The 24,726-nt window shown below is 41.3% G+C and overlaps 1 protein-coding gene and 1 pseudogene across 1 annotated transcript in view; both read left to right on the top strand.

Annotated features, from left to right (window-relative positions):
- Nucleotides 1-394: 394 nt before the first annotated feature.
- Nucleotides 395-13,853, top strand: LOC127442749 (calpain-10-like; annotated as a pseudogene).
- Nucleotides 13,854-24,347: 10,494 nt separating this feature from the next.
- LOC127443119 (eukaryotic translation initiation factor 4E type 2) overlaps nucleotides 24,348-24,726 on the top strand; it is a 9,440-nt gene continuing 9,061 nt past the window's right edge. Inside the window, exon 1 of the mRNA XM_051701641.1 lies at nucleotides 24,348-24,474. Coding sequence (XP_051557601.1) covers nucleotides 24,455-24,474 — 20 coding nt within the window. The 5' untranslated portion in view covers nucleotides 24,348-24,454. The remainder of the gene's footprint in view (nucleotides 24,475-24,726) is intronic.

Genomic DNA, 24,726 nt, shown 5'->3' with positions numbered 1-24,726 from the left:
AATTTATTTTTACGCTTGCAATTTGATTTATGCTTTCACAAATCATGCTTGTAAATTAATTTACACTTTTACAAATCTTACTGTGTGCATGCAAATCATTTAGGCACTATTTTACCTTCATACACTGATATTTAATCCGTTGAGGTCAAAAAAAGCTGCCGTTTTGAATTTTCACCATACATTCCATAAAAAAAGCAATTTTGCATATCATACTGTAAGTTCCATTTTAAAACAACGGTCCAAATTAATTATTTATTTATTTGATTACATCTTAATACTATGCCTATTCATAATTATTGAAGTGAATCAAGCAAGAATATATGTGTGATTTGTTTTTCCACTGGCATGGAAGCCCTCTAGAGTCAGCTTCTCCCATCCCAGTTAGGGTTTGGATATGGGTCAGAGAAACAGACCAGCAGTTACAGAGCAGCTATCGGACTCAGTAAGCAGTGAATTGCACAAACTATATAAGAGTGAAAATACATTTTTAGAATTCCATGAATTTTTCTGATTATGCCTGACAAACAAATTTTGGGTGGTGGAAATATGTCACTTGGGAAGGCACTGCCCACTAATGACCACCACTGACGGCCCTAAATTTTGACACTTTCCTGATTAGAAATAAATGGGATCGAGGAGTCGATTCCATCGACTGCGACGGCTGGAGTACTCTAAATCGAACACCCCTAGTAAGAAGTCTTTAGATGTATCTTCGACAAACTGAAAATTAACTGATTTCTCAATTCAATTTAAAATGTGTAATGTAATTGTAGAGCATTGTCTTTATTGAGCAGTGCTGTCTCCATTTGTCTCCAGGAGATCTGTGAGCATCCTCAGCTCTTCCCTGATGACCCTGTGGAGGCCCACCCAAAGCAAGGCATTCTGGGAGACTGCTGGTGACTGCTGGTGCCTGCTCCATGTTACTCAGGAGCCAGCACCTTTTGAACAAAGTGAACACCTTGAGGTGTTTTATATGTTAGACATTTTGCAATTTTATTTTATTTATTCTTTCTCCCAATTTGGAATTCCCAATTCCCAATGTGCTTTTTAAGTCCTCGTTGTCACATAGTGAATCCCAGTTGCCTCCGTGTCTGAGACCAGGAACCCACACATCTTATCACGTAGCTTGTTGAGAGCGTTGCCAAGGAGGCATTGCGCATGTGGAGGCTTCACGCCATCAACAGCGGCAACGGCGCTCAACTCACCACGCGCCCCACCAAGAACAAAACACATTATGGCGACCATGAGGAGGTTACCCATGTGAATCTACCCTCCCTAGCAACCGGGCTAATTTGGTTGCTTAGGAGACCTGGCTGGAGTCACTCAGCACACCCTGGGATTTAAACTTTTTTTGAACTCCAGGGGTGGTAGCCAGCATATTTTACCACTGAGCTACCCAAGCTACCCATTTTGCAATTCTTTGTCACACAGAAACTCCTGTTTAAAGATTCGCAGTCTGTGCGTTTCATAGCATGAAACCTCAATCATATATCACTGTGTTCTAAGTTGTTATGTATAGGGTACAATTTAGTTTAGACACCACACTTACACTGACACATCCCATATGCTGGGGGACAGGGTGGAGCTTACCTGACCGAAAACAGGTAAAAGAGGTGGTGTCAGAGACAACTTTGTGGCATCGAAAGAGTGTCAGGATGGCACCAAAAGGGCATGTGCTTTTAAAGAGTGGCCCTGTGTGGAAGTTCGGACATGTTTTTGCAATGGAACACGCCAAATGGAGTACTAACAGAGCATCAAGTCATTGTCTTTTCGTTTTGGACTGTGTGTACTTTTTTAATCAAACCCCCCCTATCTGAACATCCACCCCCAAAGACGGAGCTGGTCTGGTGCTTCAAGGAAAACTCGGCCTGACAACTACACGACAGAGCAGGCCAGGTGTCCCGGAGTGAGGTAAGCTCACTGTCCCTTAGCGTCACACACAAACAAAGAAGAACATACTGACGACCACGTGAAATGCACACCCAAGTTTATGAATGGAACTAGCTGTAGTGTAATAATCCCTAGAGTAGATAAACGACAGGCAGGTAGGTTGAATGGATTGTGTTTACCTGTTCTAGTCTACCATTAGCTCTGTTCGTAATATAAGGCCAGAGTATGCAAACACAGATGCAAGCACTTGGCTAACATATTGCCAGTTCTGGTCCCGTTCTGCACTCTTGCTTTGGTCTGGCAGTAACAAACCCCAGTACTCTGGGGGCGATAGAGTTGTCTTCAAATACCTTTGCCATCTACCATGTATCGGCCAAAAAACGGTATCGGCCACTAAAAGTAGTTATCTGCACTACTGGACATCGGCAGTGCTGGGTAGTAACAGATTACATGTAACCTGGATTACGCAATCAGATTGCAAAAAATCCAGTACTTACAATTAGATTAAATTACATTTTATAGTACTCTAAATCAGATTGCAGTTACTTTTTATGGATTACATGATTACATATTAATCAGGCAAAGGCAGTCAATTTTTCATAATCACTATTCACTATTTTATTCTCTGTTGCTTCGCTTTAATTTCTAGATATTCCAGAGTTATTGCTCTGTTTGTTTTCTTAACTTTCCATCGTGATATGAGCGGATTTGCTTTCCAATAGTGGGATTTCCCTCTTACCTAAAACTCCAGGATTCCCTCAATGTACAAGCGCATATAAGCGAACGTGAGGGACCATCAATATTTTACATTGGTGTGTGTAAATGCAAAAGTATTGTTTACAGTGTAAATGTGCTTTTCCTACTGTACTCCCAGAAATGATTAATTCTTTCCGCTAGGGCTGTCATGATTATGAAATTTGGCTGACGATTAATTGTCAAATAAATAATTGCGATTATGACAATATTCCTAAATACTTAAAATATGTCTCTCTTTTTGGTAAACTTTAGTTTTGGTCAATTTTACATTTACACTTGTTTTTTGAACTCAAAAAAGCAATCGCAGAATGGTCCCATCAGTCTGTATACACTTCAGAAAATTGTGCATCATTCATTGAGTGCATGTCTGGGCTTAAAAGATAAAACTATGCAGAACTTTTTATCTTCTCTGTTCCATGTTCTACTTAACGGCTGATGTGGCCCCTGTACCAAAATAATTGCACACCCCTGCTCAGTTGAATATGTAAGACTAATACTGTAAATTGGCAAGCAGATTTTCTTGAAACCAGCAAACACACAAAAATCCTTGCATTTTATGAATGCACAAAATGCTGCATCAAAACGTATAAACGAATATGATTTTGCAAATCAGTATGTCCTAATCTGCAGGCACAGAATTTTGCTGTCATTTTCAGTGACAGATCATGGGGGAAAAAAACCCTGAAGCAATAAATGTTTTGCGCATGAAAAAAACTAACTTTTCTTTACGTTATTCGCTTAAAATTCCCTTATTTGGGCATTAAAATGTGATTGGAATTTGAATGCCCAATAATCACGGTTGTCTCAAATAACCGCGGTTAGATCAAATAACTACGATCAGACAGTTATTTAATAATCGCTACAGGCCTACTTTCCACTGTGTTGACTTGTTGTTGGGCTCCATCCTATGATGTTCTCCAGTCTGTTCCTAGCACATGCGCACTCTTCAAAAACCTGTTACAATGGCGCTTATGTGTTTACATGGCCACATTAAGCCGAGAAACCTAGGTGTGTTGAACTGTGTGTTGAACCGCTCTTTCTTAATCCCTTAAACGTAAGGACATTTTAAGTTTTTTTTTTTTTTTATTTAATTTAGAAACAAACAAATAGTGAATAAAACACACACACACACACACACACACACACACACACACACACACACACACAATATGAAGTCATATTTTGATCCATTAAGTTGTTTTAAATGCTTTAAGCAACATTGTAAAAATGGTACAAGCTTATTCTGCTCAAATGCATGTGACAAAAGTAATACAAAAGCAATCAGATTACATTACCTAAATCCAAGATAACAACTGATGTCATTTGTAGTCAGTACCAGGTTCCAGTTTAGTAGTATCTACGCAGCACTGGACATCGGTTGAAAAACAGGCAATAATCAGGGCCACATTTTACATTTAGTCATTTAGCAGACACTTTTATCCAAAGCAACTTACAAATGAGACACTTGTCAAGCAATTTGTCATACAAAGTTTAACAACATTTGAATATAGTTCACAGTGGCTGGAGTAGTAAAGATGCTAGCACAGAAGAAATTGACAAACAAGGATTTTTTTGTTGTTGTTGTTGTTGTACATTAAGTTCAGGTTAAGTGCAGTTAGTGTGGGTTGGTTAAGTGCTCGCGGAACAGATGTGTTTTCAGCTTTGAAGTAAGAGGGTGCGGTTCCATTGGCTGTACTGAAAGCAAGAGTCAAAGCCTTGAATTTGATGCGGGCAGCTACAGGTAGCCAGTGGAGTGAAATTATGAGTGGGGACATGAGCCCTTTTTGGCTGATTGAAGACCAGATGCACTGCTTAATTCTGGACCATCTGCAGTGGCATAATTGTGTTAGCTGGAAGACCAGCCAACAGAGCATTGCAGTAGTCCAGTCTTGAAATGACCAGATCTTGGACCAGGAGCTGTGTAGCATATTCAGACAGGAAAGGTCTGATTTTCCTGATGTTGTAAAGCACACATCTGCAAGACCAGGTGGTTGATGAGATGTGTGGAGTGAAATTAAGCTGGTCATCTACCACCACTCCCAGGTTCCGGGCTGTTCTGGTTGGTGTTAGTGTAGTTGAACCAAGATGAAAGGTGAAGTTGTGGTCAACAGATGGGTTGGCTGGGATCACGAGGAGTTCTATCTTAGCAAGGCTGAGCTGAAGGTGTCGTTCCTTCATCCAGGCCGAAATGTCAGAGAGGCAGCCAGAGATACAAGCTGAGACAGTAGGGTCTTAAGGCTGGAACGACAGGTAGAGCTGTGTATCATCTGCGTAGCAGTGGTAGGAAAATGAATGTGCCTCATTGACCGGTCCGAGTTATTTGCTGTCAAATAGGGCTGGAAAAACATTTCGGACGATTAGCCCACAATTTGTGCTGTGTGTAAAATAGAAGGTCTCTTGTGTGGAATTACTTTGAATTGGGAAACAATTTCAATTTGAATTGGGTAGAATATCACAAGGTGGAACTACCATTAAAACTTAACTGTTTTCACAACTAATTTGATTGCAATTTGCAAACTTAAAGGGATAGTTCACCCAAAAAATGTAATATTCACTCATCATTTACTCACCCTTATGCTATGCCTGATGTGTATGACTTTCTTTCTTTTGTTGAACACAAATATTTGTAGAAAGATATATCAGCTCTATTGGTCCTCACAATGCACACATTTTTCATCTTTTGTTTTTGGAGATTCACATTCTTCGTGCATATCGCCACCTACTGGGCAGAGAGGAGAATTTATGGCAAACATGTTGGTACCCATTCAATTGCACTGAAAGAGCCTATACAGAGCTGAGATATTCTTTTATATATCTTTGTTTTCAGCAGAAGAAAGAAAGTCTTACATGTCTGGGATGGCATGAGGATGTGTAAATGATGAGAGAAATTTGTGTGAACTATCCCTTTAAAGCTCGACACAGCAAGGAATATGACGAGTTTGTTAAGGCTAAAGTGGAGGCTGCTTCAGCTAAGAAGGAATTAGCTTTATCATTCAGAATTCTGTTAATGTGAGTTAAAAACATTAGAAAAATTTAAAAAATCTTGCAAATTTAAAGTGATCCTAACAGGAGACTAGACAGAATTCAGTTAATGTGACTTAAAAATGTGTATGTAAGTTAATAATGTGCTTTTGTTTCAGTGTTTTGTTTATAACCAGTTATTAGACCAGTTACTCTGAAACATGGAAGACATGTAGGGACTTGTATATAAAGTTATTTCTGTAATTAAATATCAGTGATTTGAAACAAGGTAGCGTATGTATGTGTTTGTCATCAGGTGTTTCCACATGAACAGCCTTTGTAGGATGACAACGGTTACAATGGAAATTTCACTGGATAGAGATACGAGCGGATGACCATCTGCCCTGTATCAATGACACTCTCTGCTTCTCATGGTGCCAGAGCCTGAGGGCATTCTGGGTGGCACTGTTGGAGAAAGCCAAATAAGTGTCTACTTATCCTCTGCACCCCTCCACCTTCTCTGAGTATAAAGTAGAATTGTGATGTCAGAAGCTGTTAACCATACTTCACGCTAGGTTACATGGTTCATCTGAGCGTTTGTGGGCGGGGTAAGTATGTGAGGAAATGGTGGACTTGAGTGGAGCCATTGCGGAGCGATGGAGTCTGACGGGGTGAAGTCACCACAGCTCCAAAGCAATGGCCACACTCTAGACACACCTAATGGAAATGGCGTAAATCTATCACAACTCTTACTGCAGATGAAGGAGCGATGTGCCATCAGCTGCTGTATCCACAGCGTCCCCATAGTTGAGAAAGACAAATGGTAGTTTGTCACTTTGACACAGACAGGCCTTTGGTAGTGAGTAAAGACTGCAGCTTTTTAACAAGTGCAGAAATGATTACCAAATTAAATAAAAAAAATAGTAGAGTAGTTCCTTGAATTTGTGGTTAGAAACTTTCCAACTAACAGAATTACAGAGGAAGTATTTAGCGGGAAGTGTTTCTTACTTCCTTATGGATTTCACATAGAGCAAGATTTTTATAGCTAATGCATCTCACTGTTGTTGTTTTTCTTTTTGGGTTCACAGTATTTATTTATTTGTATTTATTTAAAAGAACTGTCCTCATTTTTGCCTAGCTCAGTCACAGTGCAGCTGTTCATTTCAGCAGCTACAATTCAGTGCACCAGTGATATTATGGTAGTACATATTTTTTACCAACACTTTTAAATAAACATGAACTAGTAGTTATCTTTCTGACAGATATAGAAGTAGTAACCAAATTACTAATCATGTTTGCAAATTCTAGAGCAGTAAACATGGATTCACTGTAGGTAACTGATTTGATTCCAGTAATGGGTTTGTTCTTACCTACTGGTGACCAAGTGCTTTGTATTAAAGCTTAAGTGTGTTACTTTTTTGGTGTTGGAAAACTTTCTCCTATTTCAGCTTAATATGCAGAGACAACTATAAGTAAGCCATTCATAGGTGCATTTTCTTCACAACTGTATACACTGTCTCTGTGGCGCTATGAATATTCCTTTGTTTGTTTTGAGCGACCCGTCTCATGAGACCCAACAACACTGACTTAACCAATGGCTTGAGTTAGGGGTGGGGCAATCTGTTTGTTTGATCAACAGCAGACAGAGGGCGTATTCAGAAAGCTGTTTAGAAAACAATGCCATCACAGATGTGTAAGACTTTATTCTGCTGAACACAAATGAAGATTTTTATATGAATATCTCAGCTCTGTAGGTCCATACAATGCAAGTGAATGGTGACCAGAACTCCAAACACTGCAAAAAGGAGATAAAGTCAGCATAAAAGTAATCCATAAGACTCAAACCAACTGGATCGCTTCAGAAGACATTGATTAAACCACTGGAGCCTTATGGATTAATTGTATGCTGAAATTATCTCCTTTTTGGAGCTTTTGAAATTCTGGTCACCATTCTTTTGCATTGTATGGACCTACACAGCTGAAATATTTTTCCAAAATTTTCGTTTGTGTTCAGCATAAAAAAGAAAGTCAAACACATCTGGGATGGCATGAGGATGAGTAAATGATGAAAGAATTTTTATTTTTGGGTGAACCAACACTTTAAGTGCCTTGTTTTCCAATGTACAGTATCTGTATCATAACAAATTAGAGTATGAATTAAACTCTCATACCTTTAACCATCTAAAGTCAGTCTGTTACCATAATTATGAATACAGTATCTGTGCATGCTGATTTAAACACATTTAACACTATATCTGGTTCGTCATTTTAAGTTACACCTATTCTATTTATGTTTTTGCAGAGTTATGTACTGTGTTTCTCTCTCTCTCTGTATATACAGTGGATCAGGGTGGACTTCTCTGGAGCCCTCCTGTGCTCAGTCAGTCCTGAGCTGAATAGCAGAGGGGGAATTCTGGATGGATGAGACAGAATTCCAGCAGGAATTTGATGAGGCCACAGTGGGTTACCCAGTCAGTGATGCAGGACACCTCCAGAGCATCTACACTGGTACACTTCATTAGATCATTTTCATTATGGGACACTTAATGTCTAATAAATGTAATATGTACTAATAATTTGATGCAAGGTTGATAATCAAGGAATGTATTTATTGAATATTTATATTACTGTATAATTTCCCTTCATGTAGGAAGTTTTCGAACCCATAGCAACCAGATTGGAGGCCGCTGGGTTAAAGGTCACTCTGCAGGTGGTTGCCGTAACAACAGCACTTTCAGCATCAACTCTAAGTACTGGTTGAAAGTGTGTGAGAAGGGGAATTTTTGATGTCATTGCTGCAATACGCACTCCTTTGGCCACCAGCAGAGGTCTGCGTTCAGCAGCACTCAAACCTCCAGGCCATTACACTACATGTGTGGAAGGGTAGAGAATCACAAAACTAATCTTACAGTGATCAAAACAATAATAATAATAATTTTGGTACCAGTAATCAACATTACGCTACAAATGCTGTTGATAGAGCTTAACTTGTTTTGAACTCAGAACATTACATTGTGTTTGTACATGTATGAATGTGTTTAGGCATTTATCACTAATGTGGGTGGGTCTGTGAGAACATGTTTGTTAACACACTTTTTTTATGTTATAGGTGGAGAAGAAATACTTCAACCTGATGCAGACATTGAACAAACAACAGGTTGTATCACACACACATGCATATGATGTAGAAGTGGTTGTAAACACTCACCTGGGTGAGTCCTGGGTTTTACCTGCTTGTGCCCAGTACCTTCTTGCAGGGAGCTGAAGGCCGATTTCTCTTGAGAGTTCATTCTATCTGTCCGACCTCCCTCAGGTGACTGCACAAAGATATACTCATCTAATAGATTAACAATAATTAATAGCCACATACACACTTTGCAATCGGTCCGTGGCCAGTGTTAACTTGTGAGCAATACCTTAATATGTGTCCGTGTCATTATTAAGGTGATAGTCGTAAGACAACCCTTCTATGTTTATGTCTTAGATAAGTGAAAAATTTGAAACATTTTCAAAGTTAAAACTCATTGATTCAAAATCTCTTTCCAGTGTGATAAAATCGACTCCTCCTCCCCAGCACTGCTCAGAGGGAGAGTGGGAAACCATCTGTTCTCAAGGCTGTTGGACTGTCGGCTCGACTGCAGGAGGAGGTCGGAACTTCCCCACACGTGTACACAAACCCCGCATACCCCTCACTGTGACCTATGATCCTGGCGGTAACAACGTTAGGGTCACCCTCTGTCAAAACAGGTCCGAAAATGCCCTCCATGCCATCGGCTTCCATATTTACAAGGTCAGAAATTGTACATAGAAGTAACATCATATCAGTATCTCTGACATCTTAAAAACAGAGAATTTCAGCAGCTCTGCTGTTTAAATTGCTTTGTCCAAAACCTAGGCAGCATATTAAGGCATCACAGGTGTACTCCTGAATCGTGAATTCTTGATAAGCTGTGCATTCTGTACGTTTTATGTAAGCACTTTTAACCCAAACGAGTGTCATTCAACATTCCCTCTGATGGAGCCGCTGCTGCTGCTGCTGCTTCACGCAAATGCTTTAGAACTGAGAATGCATAAGACGAAGGCTACTGATTTTAGCCGTCAGCACTTTATACAAGTCAGTCAGGTTTATTTTAATTTAATCCAGAGTAATAAAATCTTATAAATGGTTAGGTATAAAACAGGTATGAACATTTGCCACAGTTGCTGACAGGTTAAAAATCACGGTAAGGGGTAAGTTTAAGCGTTACGGACGTGATATTTGCAGTGCAAACCTGAAATTTCACTTCACATATAAAGTACTCAGTGCCAGTATATCAAAGCATTTGTATGTATAATCATAAACCCAGTCCAGTTTCCAGACAATAGAAAATGTTAGGTGAGTCTTGACAAGTTTTTTTCCAGTTTAGATCAGCAAATGAACTTGCTTAAGGATGTGTTAAAAATTGACGAGTTTTTTTTTTTTTTTTTTTTTTTAGAAGACCACACAGTCTGTAAAAACTGTGAATTTGCTGTGCCACAGTCTTTGCTCGGAATATTTTCCTGCTTTTTTGCCCGGTCACATTTTGTCGAGTCACTTATGATGTTCCATCTCTGTTAGAATGCCGCCTTGGATATCAGCTGCCTATGTAGGCAGTAGACAGTGAGGTAGCTCACTAGGTTTTGGAACAGATCAAGTGTATGTAAAGCAACAATTCATACTACCTCTGAAAACCAAACTGAGAAACATGCGTTCTCTCTTAGCACATTTTGCCAAAAGTGTCCATTATTAACCAGTGTTTTCTTAATTGTAAAAGTATAATAATTTAGTATTATTTGGTTGTATGTCTAACATTAAATGTCAAAACATTCAGTTCATTTTGAAATAATTCTGTCAAAAAATGCTTTTATAATTTTGTAATATGATATTTGTGTGTGTGTGCTTGTGTGCACTTGTGTGCATGTGTGTGTTTGCATCCAGGTACCTGATGGTGGCTCTTGCTGTTTGTTAACCCTTGGTGCCATGTCTCCAGTGGTTAGCTGTGTACCTCATGCCTACTCACAGGAGGTCAGTGTGTTCTGCCGTCTGCAGCTGGGTGAGTATGTTATAATTCCCTCCACCTACCAGCCTGAACTTTGCGCTCAATTAACACTTACCATTACGTGCAGGATACATCGGTAAACACAACACCAACACTCTATACTAACTTCAAATATATATATTGTGTATATACATCCTCCTATTAATAATGTTTACAAGTACTGTAAATTGATTTATATTTTTCAATCTTAAAATGCACTGACAAAAACTGAAATATAAGTACAAACTGGTAAAAATATATGTTCATGTGAAGAAATTAGTTTGCATAGACCTACAGTTCAAGATAAGGCCACGTCCACACTAATTTGTTTTTGTTTTAAAACAGAGCATTTCGAAAATACTCTCTTTTACCACATATGTACTTTGGAAAACAATGACATTGGGGAACTTAAAAAGCAAAGTTTTCAAACAAAAACAGATCATTGTGGATGTGGCCTTAATATTTGGCTTCTGATATAGTTATGTACTAAAGCTGTTCATCTCCACAGGAAATCAATGCAGTTTCAAGAGCATCTAGGACGTGCCATTCAGGAGGTAACTTTCTTTCAACACTCTTAAAAGTTGACAAAATGGTCTTCTAGCAAATATACACATTTACAAACACTAATATTGTTTTCAGATATGGTCAACAATATGTCATGCACCCATACTTAGTCCCTACTGTTTGCTTTTGTTAAATCACAAAATTGCAAGTCATGTACCAAAAGGGTTTGTACAATGCTCATCCCTTTTTCCTCCTTCCTCCCACTGGTGTCCTGTATATCTGTGATGAGAAGATGGTCTGGGAAAGGGGATTAGGTATCCATGCTGATGTGTGTTGAAGATCTTCCCCTCCATTCTTTGGGCAGGAGTCTCTGAGGGGTTACACAGTGTAGCCCTTCACAGCATCGTCCACTGAGCTGAGCCAATGTGCGCACATCTCTCACAACAAACAGCCACCACTGAAGCTGCCATACAGCTTCAGCCAGGCAAAACAACCCCAACAGAGACGCCACTCGACAGAGGGACACACGCTCATGGAGTAATACACATTAACAGAATCCAAAAGACTGAAACTGCAGAGAGAGAATAGAACTGAGATAAGAGAGTAAGAGAGATAATTCTGAGAAAGAGCAAACAACATAGAGAGAACAAAACAAAACAGAATAGGGCTTGGTGGTGTGACGGTGCATACCATATGACGATTTAAAATGTGTCAACCAGTACAGATTTAGCTGTATAATGGGTTGTATAAATTATTATTTACATGTGAGAGTCAAGTTAAGGGGTGTTGTTAGGCACAATGCAAAGTGAAGTTTTGTTGTTTATGGTTGCCAATCAACGTTGCAACTTGCGCATTAATATATATCTACAGGAGTCTGCAGTTGCATGTAAGTGTGTTTAGTCCATTTACTTTGTTGTAGAGTAGTATTCATTGCTAGACTTGTGCTTTTTGTTTACTGTCTTGAACTCACATCGCTTAAACGTGTGTAGGTGTGTGTGTGCTACATTGTTTTGACTTGTCCCAGGGTATTCACTGCTAGATTTATAGTTGTTTGTTCAGTGTGTGTAAAACTATCATTGTTTTTAGTGTCTATAAACAGTGCTTCACTTGTTTTAGAGTATTCTTTATTGCTAAAGTGTAGCATAATTTATTTGCGGTGTACTGAAGTCGCGTTTGTTCCCGTGCTTGTCACCTCGCACAACCCTTGGTTTCAGTTGCCCACGTGACTAGCTTTGTTGTGCTAAGTAGCATTAAGTCATGTCCTGCTTTTTTCACTGAACGGCTCGTTAGCATCGTGTATATATTTGACACCAGTGCTGACGCAGAAGCGGCAGCGGAAGTGGTAGCCCTCGTGTAAAGCCCTCCTCATGTGAAGACCTACTTGTGTAAAGACCAGCGAGTCTACATGTGCGAGTCCACCGAGCAAGGACACAAGGCGCCACTCACCATAGCACTTAAGTATCTTTTAATTGTATCTATTTTCTTATTTTCCTTCTACATACTAACATGTCTACTTCATGAATAACATATGCCTTCAAGCACATCCATGTTATCTGTTACAAACCGTTTACGCGATATAGACGCAAGACAAAATGCAACCCACACAACCTGCTCCGCTCTCTTTCTCAGTGGGACTCTGGAACTACCAGTCAGCTGTGAACAAAGCTGACTTCATTCAAGCCTTCACCACACAGTCCACCCTCAGCATCCTGGCAGCAGGTACAGCAACACCTGCTGCTCTCTCCAACAACTTCTCCTTCTCTCACAACCCTCGACACACTGCCACAGACACACTAAGCTCTACTTTAACAACCTGTCTAGACAACATCTGTCCTCTCTCCTCTAGGCCAACACATACTACACCACACAGCCCCTGGCTCTCTGACGTCCTTCGTGAACATCAAACTGACCTCAGGGCTGCTGAAAGGAGATGGCGGAAATCTAAAGATCCAGCAGATCTAGGTAAGTATCAGTTTCTGCTTGCAACTTTTTCAGATAACGTTAAATCTGCAAAAACTTCCTATTACCAGAACTAGATTAACAGCACCACAGACACTCGCAGCTTGTTTAGAACATTCAACACACTTCTCTGTCCTCCCCCTCCATCGCCCAACACATCACTGACAGCAGATGTCTTTGCCACATTTTTTACTAATAAGGTTACAACCATCAGCAATACATTCTCAGCACCACACCCTGTCAAACACCTGTCTCCTGTATGCAACTCTTCTGTCTCTATGTTCTCTCCTCTGACTGATACTGAGGTCTCTAAACTCCTCCTCTCCAACCACCCCACCACCTGTTCCCTTGACCCCATTCCTTCTCACCTTCACCAGGCCATCTCTCCGTCCATCCTACCTGCACTCACACACATAATTAACACATCTCTACTTACAGGCACTTTTCCCACTACATTTAAGCAGGCTCGAGTAACCCCGCTGCTGAAGAAACCCGCACTTAACCCCACACAAGTAGAACATTACAGACCAGTCTCTCTCATCCATTCATGGCAAAAACACTTGAAAGGGCAGTTTTCAATCAAATCTCTTCCTGTCTCTCACAGAAAAAGCTGCTGGATGACAATCAGGCAGGCTTCAAAAGTGGACACTCCACCGAGACTGCCCTGCTGTCTGTCACTGAATCACTGAGACAGGCGAAAGCTGAATCCAGATCATCTGTCCTGATTCTGCTGGACCTTTCTACAGCCTTTGACACAGTCAACCATCAGATCTTACTCTCCAGAAAGAAGCCTTTACTGCGCAAATGCCACAAAAAAGCCTGTTTACAATATGCCCGACAACACCTTAACACGCCTCACAGCTTTTGGCACACTTTAATTTGGAGTGACGAGACCAAAATAGAGCTTTATGTTCACAACCATAATCGCTATGTTTGGAGAGGGGTCAACAAGGCCTATAGTGAAAAGAATACCATCCCCACTGTGAAGCATGGTGGTGGCTCACTGATGTTTTGGGGTGTGAGCTCTAAAGGCACAGGGAACCTTGTGAAAATTGATGGCAAGATGAATACGGCATGTTATCAGAAAATACTGGCAGACAGTTTGCATTCTTCTGCACGAAAGCTGCGCATGGGATGCTCTTGGACTTTCCAGCACGACAATGACCCTAAGCACAAGGCCAAGTTGACACTACAGTGGTTACAGCAGAAAAAGGTGAAGGTTCTGGAGTGGCCATCCCAGTCTACTGACCTTAATATCATCGAGCCACTCTGGGGAGATCTCAAACATGTAGTTCATGCAAGACGACCAAAGACTTTGCATAACCTGGAGGCATTTTGCCAAGACGAGTGGGCAGCTATACCACCTGCAAGTATTTGTAGTAATAGTTCATAGACAACTATTACAAAAGCTGTCATTGATGCTAAAGGGGGCAATACACAGTATTAAGGACTATGGGTATGCAGACTTTTGAACAGGGGTCATTTCATTATTTTTATTGTTGCCATGTTTTGTTTTATGATTGTGCCATTCTCTTATAACCTACAGTTGATTATGAATCCTATAAGAAATAAAAGAAATGTGTTTTGCCTGCTCACTCATGTTTTCTTTAAAAATGGTACATATATTACCAATTCTCTTCGCTGGGCATCACAGGAACTGTGCTTAACTGGTTTAAATCTCTCAGGTAGGTCCTTCAAGGTAGCCTGGAGAGGTGAGGTGTCCAAGTCACATCAGCTACTTACTGGGGTACCTCAGGGTTCAGTGCTTGGGCCAGTTCTCTTCTCTATATACACAACATCACTGGGACCCATCATTCAGGCACATGGTTTCTCTTATCACTGCAACACTGATGACACACAACTCTACTTGTCTTTCCAGCCCAACAACACCACAGTGACTGCTCAAATTTCTGCCTACCTGGCAGACATCTCGGCCTGGATGAATGAACACCACCTGCAACTTAACCCAGCCAAGACCAAACTCCTTTTCTTTCCAGCCAACCCTGCTCTTGAACACAACATCACTGTGCAGCTGGGTGCAACTACAGTAACACCTTCCAAAACAGTCAGAAATCTAGGGGTAACCATCGACAAACTAAATTTCACAGACCACATCTCAAAGACCGCAAGATCATGTAGATTTACACTCTACAATATCAGGAAGATAAGACCTTTCCTCTCTGAACATGCCACACAACTAGACTGGACTACTGTAACACTCTCATTTCAGGCCTCCCTGCATGTGCAGTTAGACCCCTGCAAATGATCCAGAATGCAGCAGCACATCTGGTCTTTAATGAACCAAAGAGAGCGCATGTTACACCACTCCTTGTCTCTCTTCACTGGCTGCCGGTTGATGCATGTATCAAATTCAAGGCTCTGATGCTGGCATACAGAACAGTCACTGGGTCTGCTCCAGCATACCTAAAATAATTTCTGTAGAGCTATGCGCCCACTAGAATCCTGCGGTCGGCTAAGGAATGTCGCCTTGTTGTACCAACACAAAGAGTCACCAAAAAACTTTCCCGGATTTTCGGCCTTCCCAACTCCATCCGTGAAGCTGATTCACTTTCTGACTTCAAAAAACCAGTCACTAAAAAAATAAATAAAAAAAATTACAAAAAAATAATTTCTTGCTGCACTTTAATCTGTTGTAATGCTACTATTCTGATGCTAGTGAAACTTTGTAATATGGCACTTTTCGTACCACTGTCTTCTTAAGATTATTCGCTTATGTTTTCCCCTTTTGTAAGTCAATTTGGATAAAAGCATCTGCCAAATGAATAAATGTAAATGTAAATGTATATACAGTTGTGCTCTATTTCATACCCTGGCAGAAATTGTGAAATTTTGGCATTGATTTTGTATAGTGATCATATGAAGCCATTTATCGTCACATAGTTGTTTGGCTCCTTTTTAAATCATAATGATAACAGAAATCACCCAAATGGCCCTGATCAAAAGTTTACATACCCTTGAATGTTTGGCCTTGTTACAGACACACAAGGTGACACACACAGGTTTAAATGGAAATTAAAGGTTAATTTCCCACACCTGTGGCTTTTTAAATGTATAAATTGCCTGTGTATAAATAGTCAATGAGTTTGTTAGCTCTCTCGTGAATGCACTGAGCAGGATAGATACTAAGCCATGGGGAGCAGAAAAGAACTGTCAAAAGACCTGCGTAACAAGGTAATGGAACTTTATAAAGATGGAAAAGGATATAAAAAGATATCCAAAGCCTTGAAAATGCCAGTCAGTACTGTTCAATCACTTATTAAGAAGTGGAAAATTCGGGGATCTCTTGATACCAAGCCAAGGGCAGGTACACCAAGAAAGATTTCAGCCACAACTGCCAGAAGAATTGTTCGGGATACAAAGAAAAACCTACAGGTAGCTTCAGGAGAAACACAGGCTGCTCTGGAAAAAGACAGTGTGGTTGTTTCAAGGAGCACAGTACTATGATACTTGAACAAAAATGAGCTGCATGGTCGAGTTGCCAGAAATATTACCAATTCTCCAAGGGTATGCAAACTTTTGAGCACAACTGTAATTCAAAAGATAAACTCAGCAAAAAAAAAAAAAGTCCTCTCACTTTCAACTGTTTTTATTTTCAGCAAACTCAATGTAAATATTTGTATGAACATAAAAATATTCAACAACTAAGACATAAACTGAACAAGATTCACAGACATGTGACTAACAGAAATGGAATAATGTGTCCCTGAACAAAGTGTGTGTGTGGGGGGGGGCTGCATTAAGTACTGCAGTGCATCTCCTCTTCATGGACTGCACCAGATTTACCAGTTCTTGCTGTGAGGTGTTACCCCACTCTTCCACTAAGGCACTTGCAAGTTCCCAGACATTTCTGGGGGGAATGGCCCTAGCCCTCACCCTCTGATCCAACAGGTCCCAGACGTACTCAATGAGATTGAGATCCGGGCTCTTCGCTGACCATGGCATAACACTGATATTCCTGTCTTGCAGGAAATCACGTACAGAACGAGCAGTATGGCTGGTGGCATTGTCATGCTGGAGGGTCATGTCAGGATGAGCCTGCAGGAAGGGTACCACATGAGGGAGGAGGATGTCTTCCCTGTAACGCACAGCGTTGAGATTGCCTGCAATGACAACAAGCTCAGTCCGATGATGCTGTGACACACCACCCCAGGCCATGACGGACCCTCAACCTCCAAATCGATACTGATCCAGAGTACAGGCCTCGATGTAACACTCACTCCTTCAATGATAAACGTGAGTCCGACCATCACCCCTGGTGAGACTCTTTATTGAAGAGCACTTTTTGCCAGTAATGTCCGGTCCAGCGAAGGTGGGTTTGTGCCCACATGCGATGTTGTTGCCAGTGATGTCTGGTAAGGACCTGCCTTACAACAGGCCTACAAGCCCTTAGTCCAGCCTCTCTCAGCCTATTGCTGACAATCTGAGCACTGATGGAGGGATTGTGCGTTCCTGGTGTAACTCGGGCAGTTGTTGCCATCCTGTACCTGTCCCGCAGATGTGATATTTGGATGTACCGATCCTGTGAAGGTGTTGTTACACGTGGTCTGCCACTGCAAGACTGCCTGTCTTAGGCGTCTCACAGTACGGACATTGCAATTTATTGCCCTGGCCACATCTGCAGTCCTCATGCCTCCATGCAGCATGCCTAAGGCATGTTTACACAGATGAGCAGGGACCCTGTGCATCTTTCTTTTTGTGTTTTTCAGAGTCAGTAGAAAGGTCTCTTTAGTGTCCTAAGTTTTTATAACTGTGACCTTAATTGCCTACCGTTCCACAGGTGCATGTTCATTAATTGTTTATGGTTCACTGAACAAAGCATGGAAAAATTTGTTTAAACCCTTTACAATAAAGATCTGTAAAGTTATTTGGATTTTTACAAAATTATCTTTAAAATACAGTGTTCTGGAAAAGGGACATTTTTTTTTTTTGCTGAGTTTATATTAGTGTTCTAAAGTGTGGAATCATCATGATATTTGTATGTTTTGAAAAAAATTATCATTTTCATCACCAAGGATGCTTCAAATTTAACAAGAAGTACAGTAAAGACACTTAGAATATTAAAAATGACTATTTCTATTTAAATAAATGCTGTATTCTTCAAAATTTCTGTTTATCCAAAAATCCTCCACTTGCAGCAATGACACCTTAAGCATTCTAGCATTTACATTATAAGGAAATTCAGGTGAAATTTCTTTCCTTACTTTCAGTAGCACTTCTCAATGATGTCATTGGTTTGTGTCACAGTCTGGCCTGACTGTGCCTCCACTGAGTGTCTGTGTGTGCCATGTCTGTGTGTGTCGGTGTTTTTCCCTCTCGTTTCTCACAGGTGCTGCCCAGCAGCAATCAACGTTGCTATAGCAATGCCGGTTACATAGCAACGCTGGTTGCATATCTCGTTTAACAGATCTGCAGCACCTATGTTCCTTTATTTTCTCCTTTATTTAAACTCTCCTCTGCTTCGTGCTCCCTGCTCAATTGTTTTGTGAGTTCATGGTTGTTTTTCCCTGCCTTGTCGGTTTCCTGTGCCTGAAGATTCTTCGGTTGGTTAGTTTCTTGTCCTTTTTCTGTTTCTGTTAGTTTTTTCTCATGGCCACGGAGACCATTCCCCAGTCGCTGCCAGCATCCCAGGCCATGTAGGCTGTTACCCTGCCCATGTCCGTGTTCACAGCCATGGAGGCCATTACCCAGGCACTGCCGGCGCTCCTGACCACTGAGGCCGTTGATGAGCCTGGCCAGTCTCTGTTGCTGTCGACGAGCATGTCCAGTTCCCTGTGGTCATCGAGTCGACAGCATCAGACAAGCCTGTCCTGTTCCCTATGGTCATCAAATCTGTCCAGTTCCCTGATGCTGTTGACTAGCCTGTCCTGTTCCCAGTGGCCACCGCCCAGTCTGCTGACCCCTGTCCAGTGGTTGCCACCCAGTCTGCTATGCTTCCTGTCCTTACCACCCTCCTCTTCCTCGTTCCCTACCTTAAACCTCCTCCTAGGCCACCGGAACCAGTTTCTTCCCTAAAACCTCCTCCCTGGCCGCCGGAACACACCCCTTTTGCTGAAGCCTCCTCCCAGGCTGTCAGACACCACCCCTTCCCTAAAACCTCCTCCCTGGCTGCTGGATACCACCCCTTTCCTCAAACTTCCATCCTGGTTTCCCTCCCTTCCCTCCCCTCCCCTTTGGGACACCAGGAGGCTTCCCTTTTGAGAGGGGGTAATGTCAGGATCCTGTCACTTTGTCAGTCTGGGTTTTTGTTGTGACAGGATCCTGACACTTTCGTTCTGTGTCGGTGTTGTGTTTTGTCTTTTTTTGTGAGCACACTGCTTCGGGTTGTGGTTTCCTTGCCGTGCGCTCTTCGGTCGGTCTGGATCCTGACTCTCTTGTCTAGTTTGATCTCGGTTCTGGTGTCAGGATCCGGACCCTCATGCTCCATTATACCCATTTCTTCTTCTTTGCCTCCCCCTTTTAAACTCAAACTAGAAACTCTCTATTGTTCTTGTATTGTTGTGCATCTGGGTTGTCCACTTCTCTCTCTCTCTGTCCTAGATCCAGTTTGCTTTTCTCTTACAAGTAAATAGTAAATGCAAAAGATTTTATCTCTAAAAATGACAATACACTGAGTTTTTAGAGAATTTTTTTTCTTTTTGGCCATTTTTCAAAACAAAATTTGACTTGGAAGTGTAAAGTGACTTGCAGAAAATGCAAGTGTACTTAATACTTCAGCAACTGAAAAAGACACCATTGCAATGTTCAAACATCATTAAAGAGCACAACCGTTTTCAACTGCTGTAATAATAAGAAAGGTTTGAGTAGCACATTAGAATGATTTCTCAATGATTAGGTGACACTATTTTCTTAGTAGACTGGTGTAATAACTGCTGAAAATGGGGCTTTGCCATTATGTGCAAAAAATGTAGAAATAAATACAAAAAATTTAGAACAGTTATTTCAAACAGTCATAATAATTTTCCAAAAAAATAATTGGCAGTGTTTTTATCAATGTTATTCATCCTTTTGTTCATAAACATTAATTTATTTCACGAATGTCTTTGTGATTCCAAAACTTTTGAATGGTAGTGTATGCGGTTATATGTTTATTGACTTTGAATGTGGCTCATTCTGTCAGAATTCAGAGTCTGAACTAACCTTTATAAAATATTACTTGTAATGTGAAGTGGTTTTTGCACTCATATGTTATGAATAATCTTATCCTTTGATTTGCATCCATCAAGTTCTAGATAAAAAGAGAAAATAATGGAATGAGATGAAGTACCTTTCATTTTAGAAAGTATTTAATTTACTATATTTACTAGAAAGAGTAAAAAAAAAAAAGGATGCACAGCATGAGGAAAGAAAGATGGGGGGTAATATTGGCCCAGAGAGGGATAGAAAGACAAGAACTGAATTAATGGGAGGGGATGTGGCTCTACTGAAGTTCTAGCACTCTCTGAAGTATGCCGCAGAGTTGGCATTCATCACCCAGTCGCTGCCCCTTCGGCGCCTTTGAGTGCTAATAGCCTGTGTGTGACAGTCCGTTGGCCCGTTAGCACCACACTAGTGACGAACTAGCAGCGTCACTGCCCATCCTGTCCTGACCAGCACATGGGGCCACCACACAATGACTCACTGTGTGAAACAAATATACTGCTGTGACCCTTTCCTCCCTGTGTTCCTGTCTGTTGTATTGGTACCAAACATTAATTAAATTAATTTGAATTTTAAATATTAGAATCCTACTTTATTTTAAAGCTTTAAAACCCTGTACAATGACAACTATAGTTTCTGCCGAAATACCAAAATTACTACAGTTATTGTTACTTTAGTAAAACTGAGGTAATTTTGTTAGTAACACAGTGACAAAGAATCTGAACTCTTTTCACACTATTTGAAGAAGATGTATTGATTTATTATGCCTTTGGGTAATTGATGCCATTTTCACAATAGTGTCCTGCAATGTGTATTTTAAAACATGCTTCTTATTCTTGCATAATTATTATACACCGATCAGCCACGACATTAAAACCACCTGTCTAATATTGTGTAGGTCCCCCTTGTGCTGCCAAAACAGCATTAACCCGCATCTCAGAATAGCATTCTAAGATGCTATTCTTCTCGCCACAATTGTACAGAGCAGTTATCTGAATTACCGTAGACTTTGTCAGCTCAAACCAGTCTGGCCATTCTCTGTTGACCTCTCTCATCAACACAGCGTTTCCATATGCAGAACTGCCGCTCACTGGATGTTTTTTTGTTTTTGACACCATTCTAGAGGCTGTTGTGTGTGAAAATCCCAGGAGATCAGCAATTACAGAAATACTCAAACTAGCTAAACTGGCACCAACAATCATCCATGCGATTATCTAATCAGCCAATCGTTTGGCAGCAGTGCATAAAATCATGCAGATATGGGTCAGGAGCTTCAGTTAATATTCACATCAACCATCAGAATAGGGGAAAAATGTTATCTCAGTGATTTGGACCATGGCATGATTGTTGGTGCCAGATGGGCTGGTTTGAGTATTTCTGTAACTGCTGATCTCCTGGAATTTTCACACACAACAGCCGAGGAGGGCGGGGCCGGGCTGGAATGACGCATGCCTGGTCCCCAATCAGCCTGATGGGGCACGCGAGGGATAAAGGCGGCCAGGGACGACAGTTCGAGAGAGAGAGAATTACAGGCAGCTGCCCTGCATGTGTTTATGTTTGTGTGTTTTTGTTTAAGTTTATTATTAAACTATTATTTATATTCTCAAGCCGATTCTCGCCTCCTCCTTTCCCTCTAACCCCCTTACACTGGTGCCGAAACCCGGGAAGGAGGAGGAATGCCCGTCACAGAGTCCTCGACACTGCCGTCCACCCAGGGGAGCGCCGCTGCCATCCGCCGGGGGACGGAGTAGCCCGACCACCCTGATGCGGGGAATGGCCGCCGTCCGCGAGGCGAGTGGACTGGGCTCCCCGACCGCCTGGAGCGATGGAGCCGCTGCCAGGGGCGGAGGAGTGCCCTGCAGTCCCCCAGAAATACGGAGGGGTCGAGAGAAGACCGCCGTCCGCGAGGGGAGGAGGGAAGCAACTCCCCAACCGCATGGAGTGGTAGGGCCGCTGCCAGGGGCGGAGGAGTGTCCCCACGGGTCGCCGGGAACGCGGAGAGGCGTTCTGTCCGCTGGGGGTCAGAGGTCTGACTCTGGTTCGCCTGGGGAGGTGTGGCTGCCATCCGCCTGAGAGGGTGGAGGAGTGATCGAGGACCACGTGATGGCGCATCAGAGAACCGGTGAATGAGTTTCTTTTTCTCTCTCTCCTTTCTCTCTCTCTGTCGCTCCGTGTTGGTCTTTCCCTCGCCTATTTTGTTTTTCTTGTTGTTGTTGTTTTTCCCCTCCTGTCTCCTCCCAGGTCAAGGAAGGCGGGGATGACCCACCGGCACTTGGGGCGCAAGGCACGCCCCCACCCCGGAGATGAAGGGGGGATGTACGTCATGCCGGGGGCTCCCTGGCCTGAGGCAACGCCGGGAGGAGTGTAGAGCCAAGGAGGGTGGGGCCGGGCTGCAATGATGCACGCCCGGTCCCCAATCAGCCTGAGGGGGCGCACGAGGGATAAAGGCGGCTGGGGAGGTTAGTTCGAGAGAGAGAATTACAGGCAGCTGCCCTGCATGTGTTTATGTATGTGTGTTTTTGTTTAAGTTTATTATTAAACTATTATTTATATTCTCAAGCTGGTTCTCGCCTCCTCCTTTCCCTCTAACCCCCTTACAGTGCCAAAAACAAAAAAAATCTAGTGAGCAGCAGTTCTGCGGACGAAAATGCCTTGTTGATGAGAGAGGTCAACAGAGAATGGCCAGATTGTTACAAACTGACAGAAAGGCTGCAGTAACTCAGATAACCCCTCTGTACAATTGTAGTGAGAAGAATAGCATCTCAGAATGCACCAAACATCCAACCTTGAGGTGGATGGGCTACAACAGCAGAAGACCACATCAGACACTTTATTAAGACCATAATAAATATATATGTATTTTTTTACTTGTAGAGTGATAAAAGGCAGATAGACACAAGAGATGCAAATATGCCCAAGAGTATAGGCAGAGTGAATATAGGCAGAGGATCAGGGATGACCCCATAAGATATCAACAATACTTACAAAAAGAAAGAGGGAACATTTAAAAAGTAAAAGACTTTACTAACAGGGAGAAGAGATACACTCGTGCAAGATGGAGTGCAAGTCAAAAACAACATAGGGCACGGAAGAAAGCACAGAAAGTGCTAGAGACCCTCTGCAGGGAAACAACTCCACCTTGTACGTCAAGAGAAGGTGAACGTACACCAGACCACAACATACCTGAAACCTGAACATGCCTGAATAAGGTCACTACCAAAACATCAAGGTCACAATAGAAGCACAGTTTTTTTATACAATAATAATAATAATAATAATAATAATAATACTAATAATAATAATAATAATGTTATACCATGATTTCTATTTTTTTTTTTTTATTTATTATTATTATTATTTTTTTGGTGACCAGGATGGGGCATGTTTCATATTATTATTCTATGAATATCAACATGATATCTTCAATATTCAACATTTAGAAAAGAAAAATCTGTAGATTTTTACACTAGTTGCATAAATAAACGTATAATAGGGAATAGAAAATAGTTCTGAAATTAAATAAAAGTTAATATAGGCACCAAAAAACCAAACAAACAAACAAAAAATTATCAAATGTATTATTTTAGGTTGAATCTACAAAAATAAAGAATACTTAGTTGTTTCCTATTTATTACAGGTTCTTTGTTATGTTTCAGTATTGACGAAAATAAGGACACAGTCTAAAATTAGGAATAATTGTGAAAATTAATTAAAAGATTTCAGTGTACCTAAAGTGAATTTATAAATTTCAGATACAATGCAATACAAATGTAAAATACATTTGGCAAGAAATTATAATAATTATTATTTATTTTTTTTAAACTCATCCAACCCTGAATTTGCACCACTTCTGTAGAATGGCCCATATAGTGCAATCCATTGAAGAGATGTCTTCTTATTTTTTCTCGTCAAAAATAAAATGGTGCTACTCTGAATAAAGTCTATTTTGAAAATAAAACATTTACGTTTGTCATATGTTTTGTAACATTGTCGTTCTGTTGTTGTAAATGTCGCTTATCGGCTAACAAATATTCAGTGAACGACGTGTGCATCGCTCGCTGGGGTGCTATGCGCGCGCTTGCCAACACTCGTGCGCGCCGCCGTTGCTGCGGAATCGACGGGGCTGCCGTTTGGCGCGAGAGCACATACAGAGACTCACCTAGAAGATAATGAACAACAAATTTGACGCGTGAGTAATCAAAACGACGCTGCACTTTAGCTGGGGTTACTAATACGTGTGTACTAAAGCATGCATTTCAAGTATCCTATTAACGCGGAGAGCGCGAGAAAAGAGAGAGAGAGGGAAAGAGGTGTGTCTACTAGCTGTGGCATGAGGTCACCATGTTTTAGTTGCAAGACTGGACTCCCACGTAGTTGTGGCCAGTTGAATTGGATTTGAATGCACGCGTTTAATTCATCTAGAAAATAACCCATCAGAAGC

Source organism: Myxocyprinus asiaticus, chromosome 6 (genome assembly GCF_019703515.2).
Source record: "Myxocyprinus asiaticus isolate MX2 ecotype Aquarium Trade chromosome 6, UBuf_Myxa_2, whole genome shotgun sequence".
In the NCBI taxonomy this organism is placed as follows: domain Eukaryota; kingdom Metazoa; phylum Chordata; class Actinopteri; order Cypriniformes; family Catostomidae; genus Myxocyprinus; species Myxocyprinus asiaticus.
Note: the sequence above shows the minus strand (reverse complement) of the source record. Positions and strands in the feature narration are given on the sequence as shown.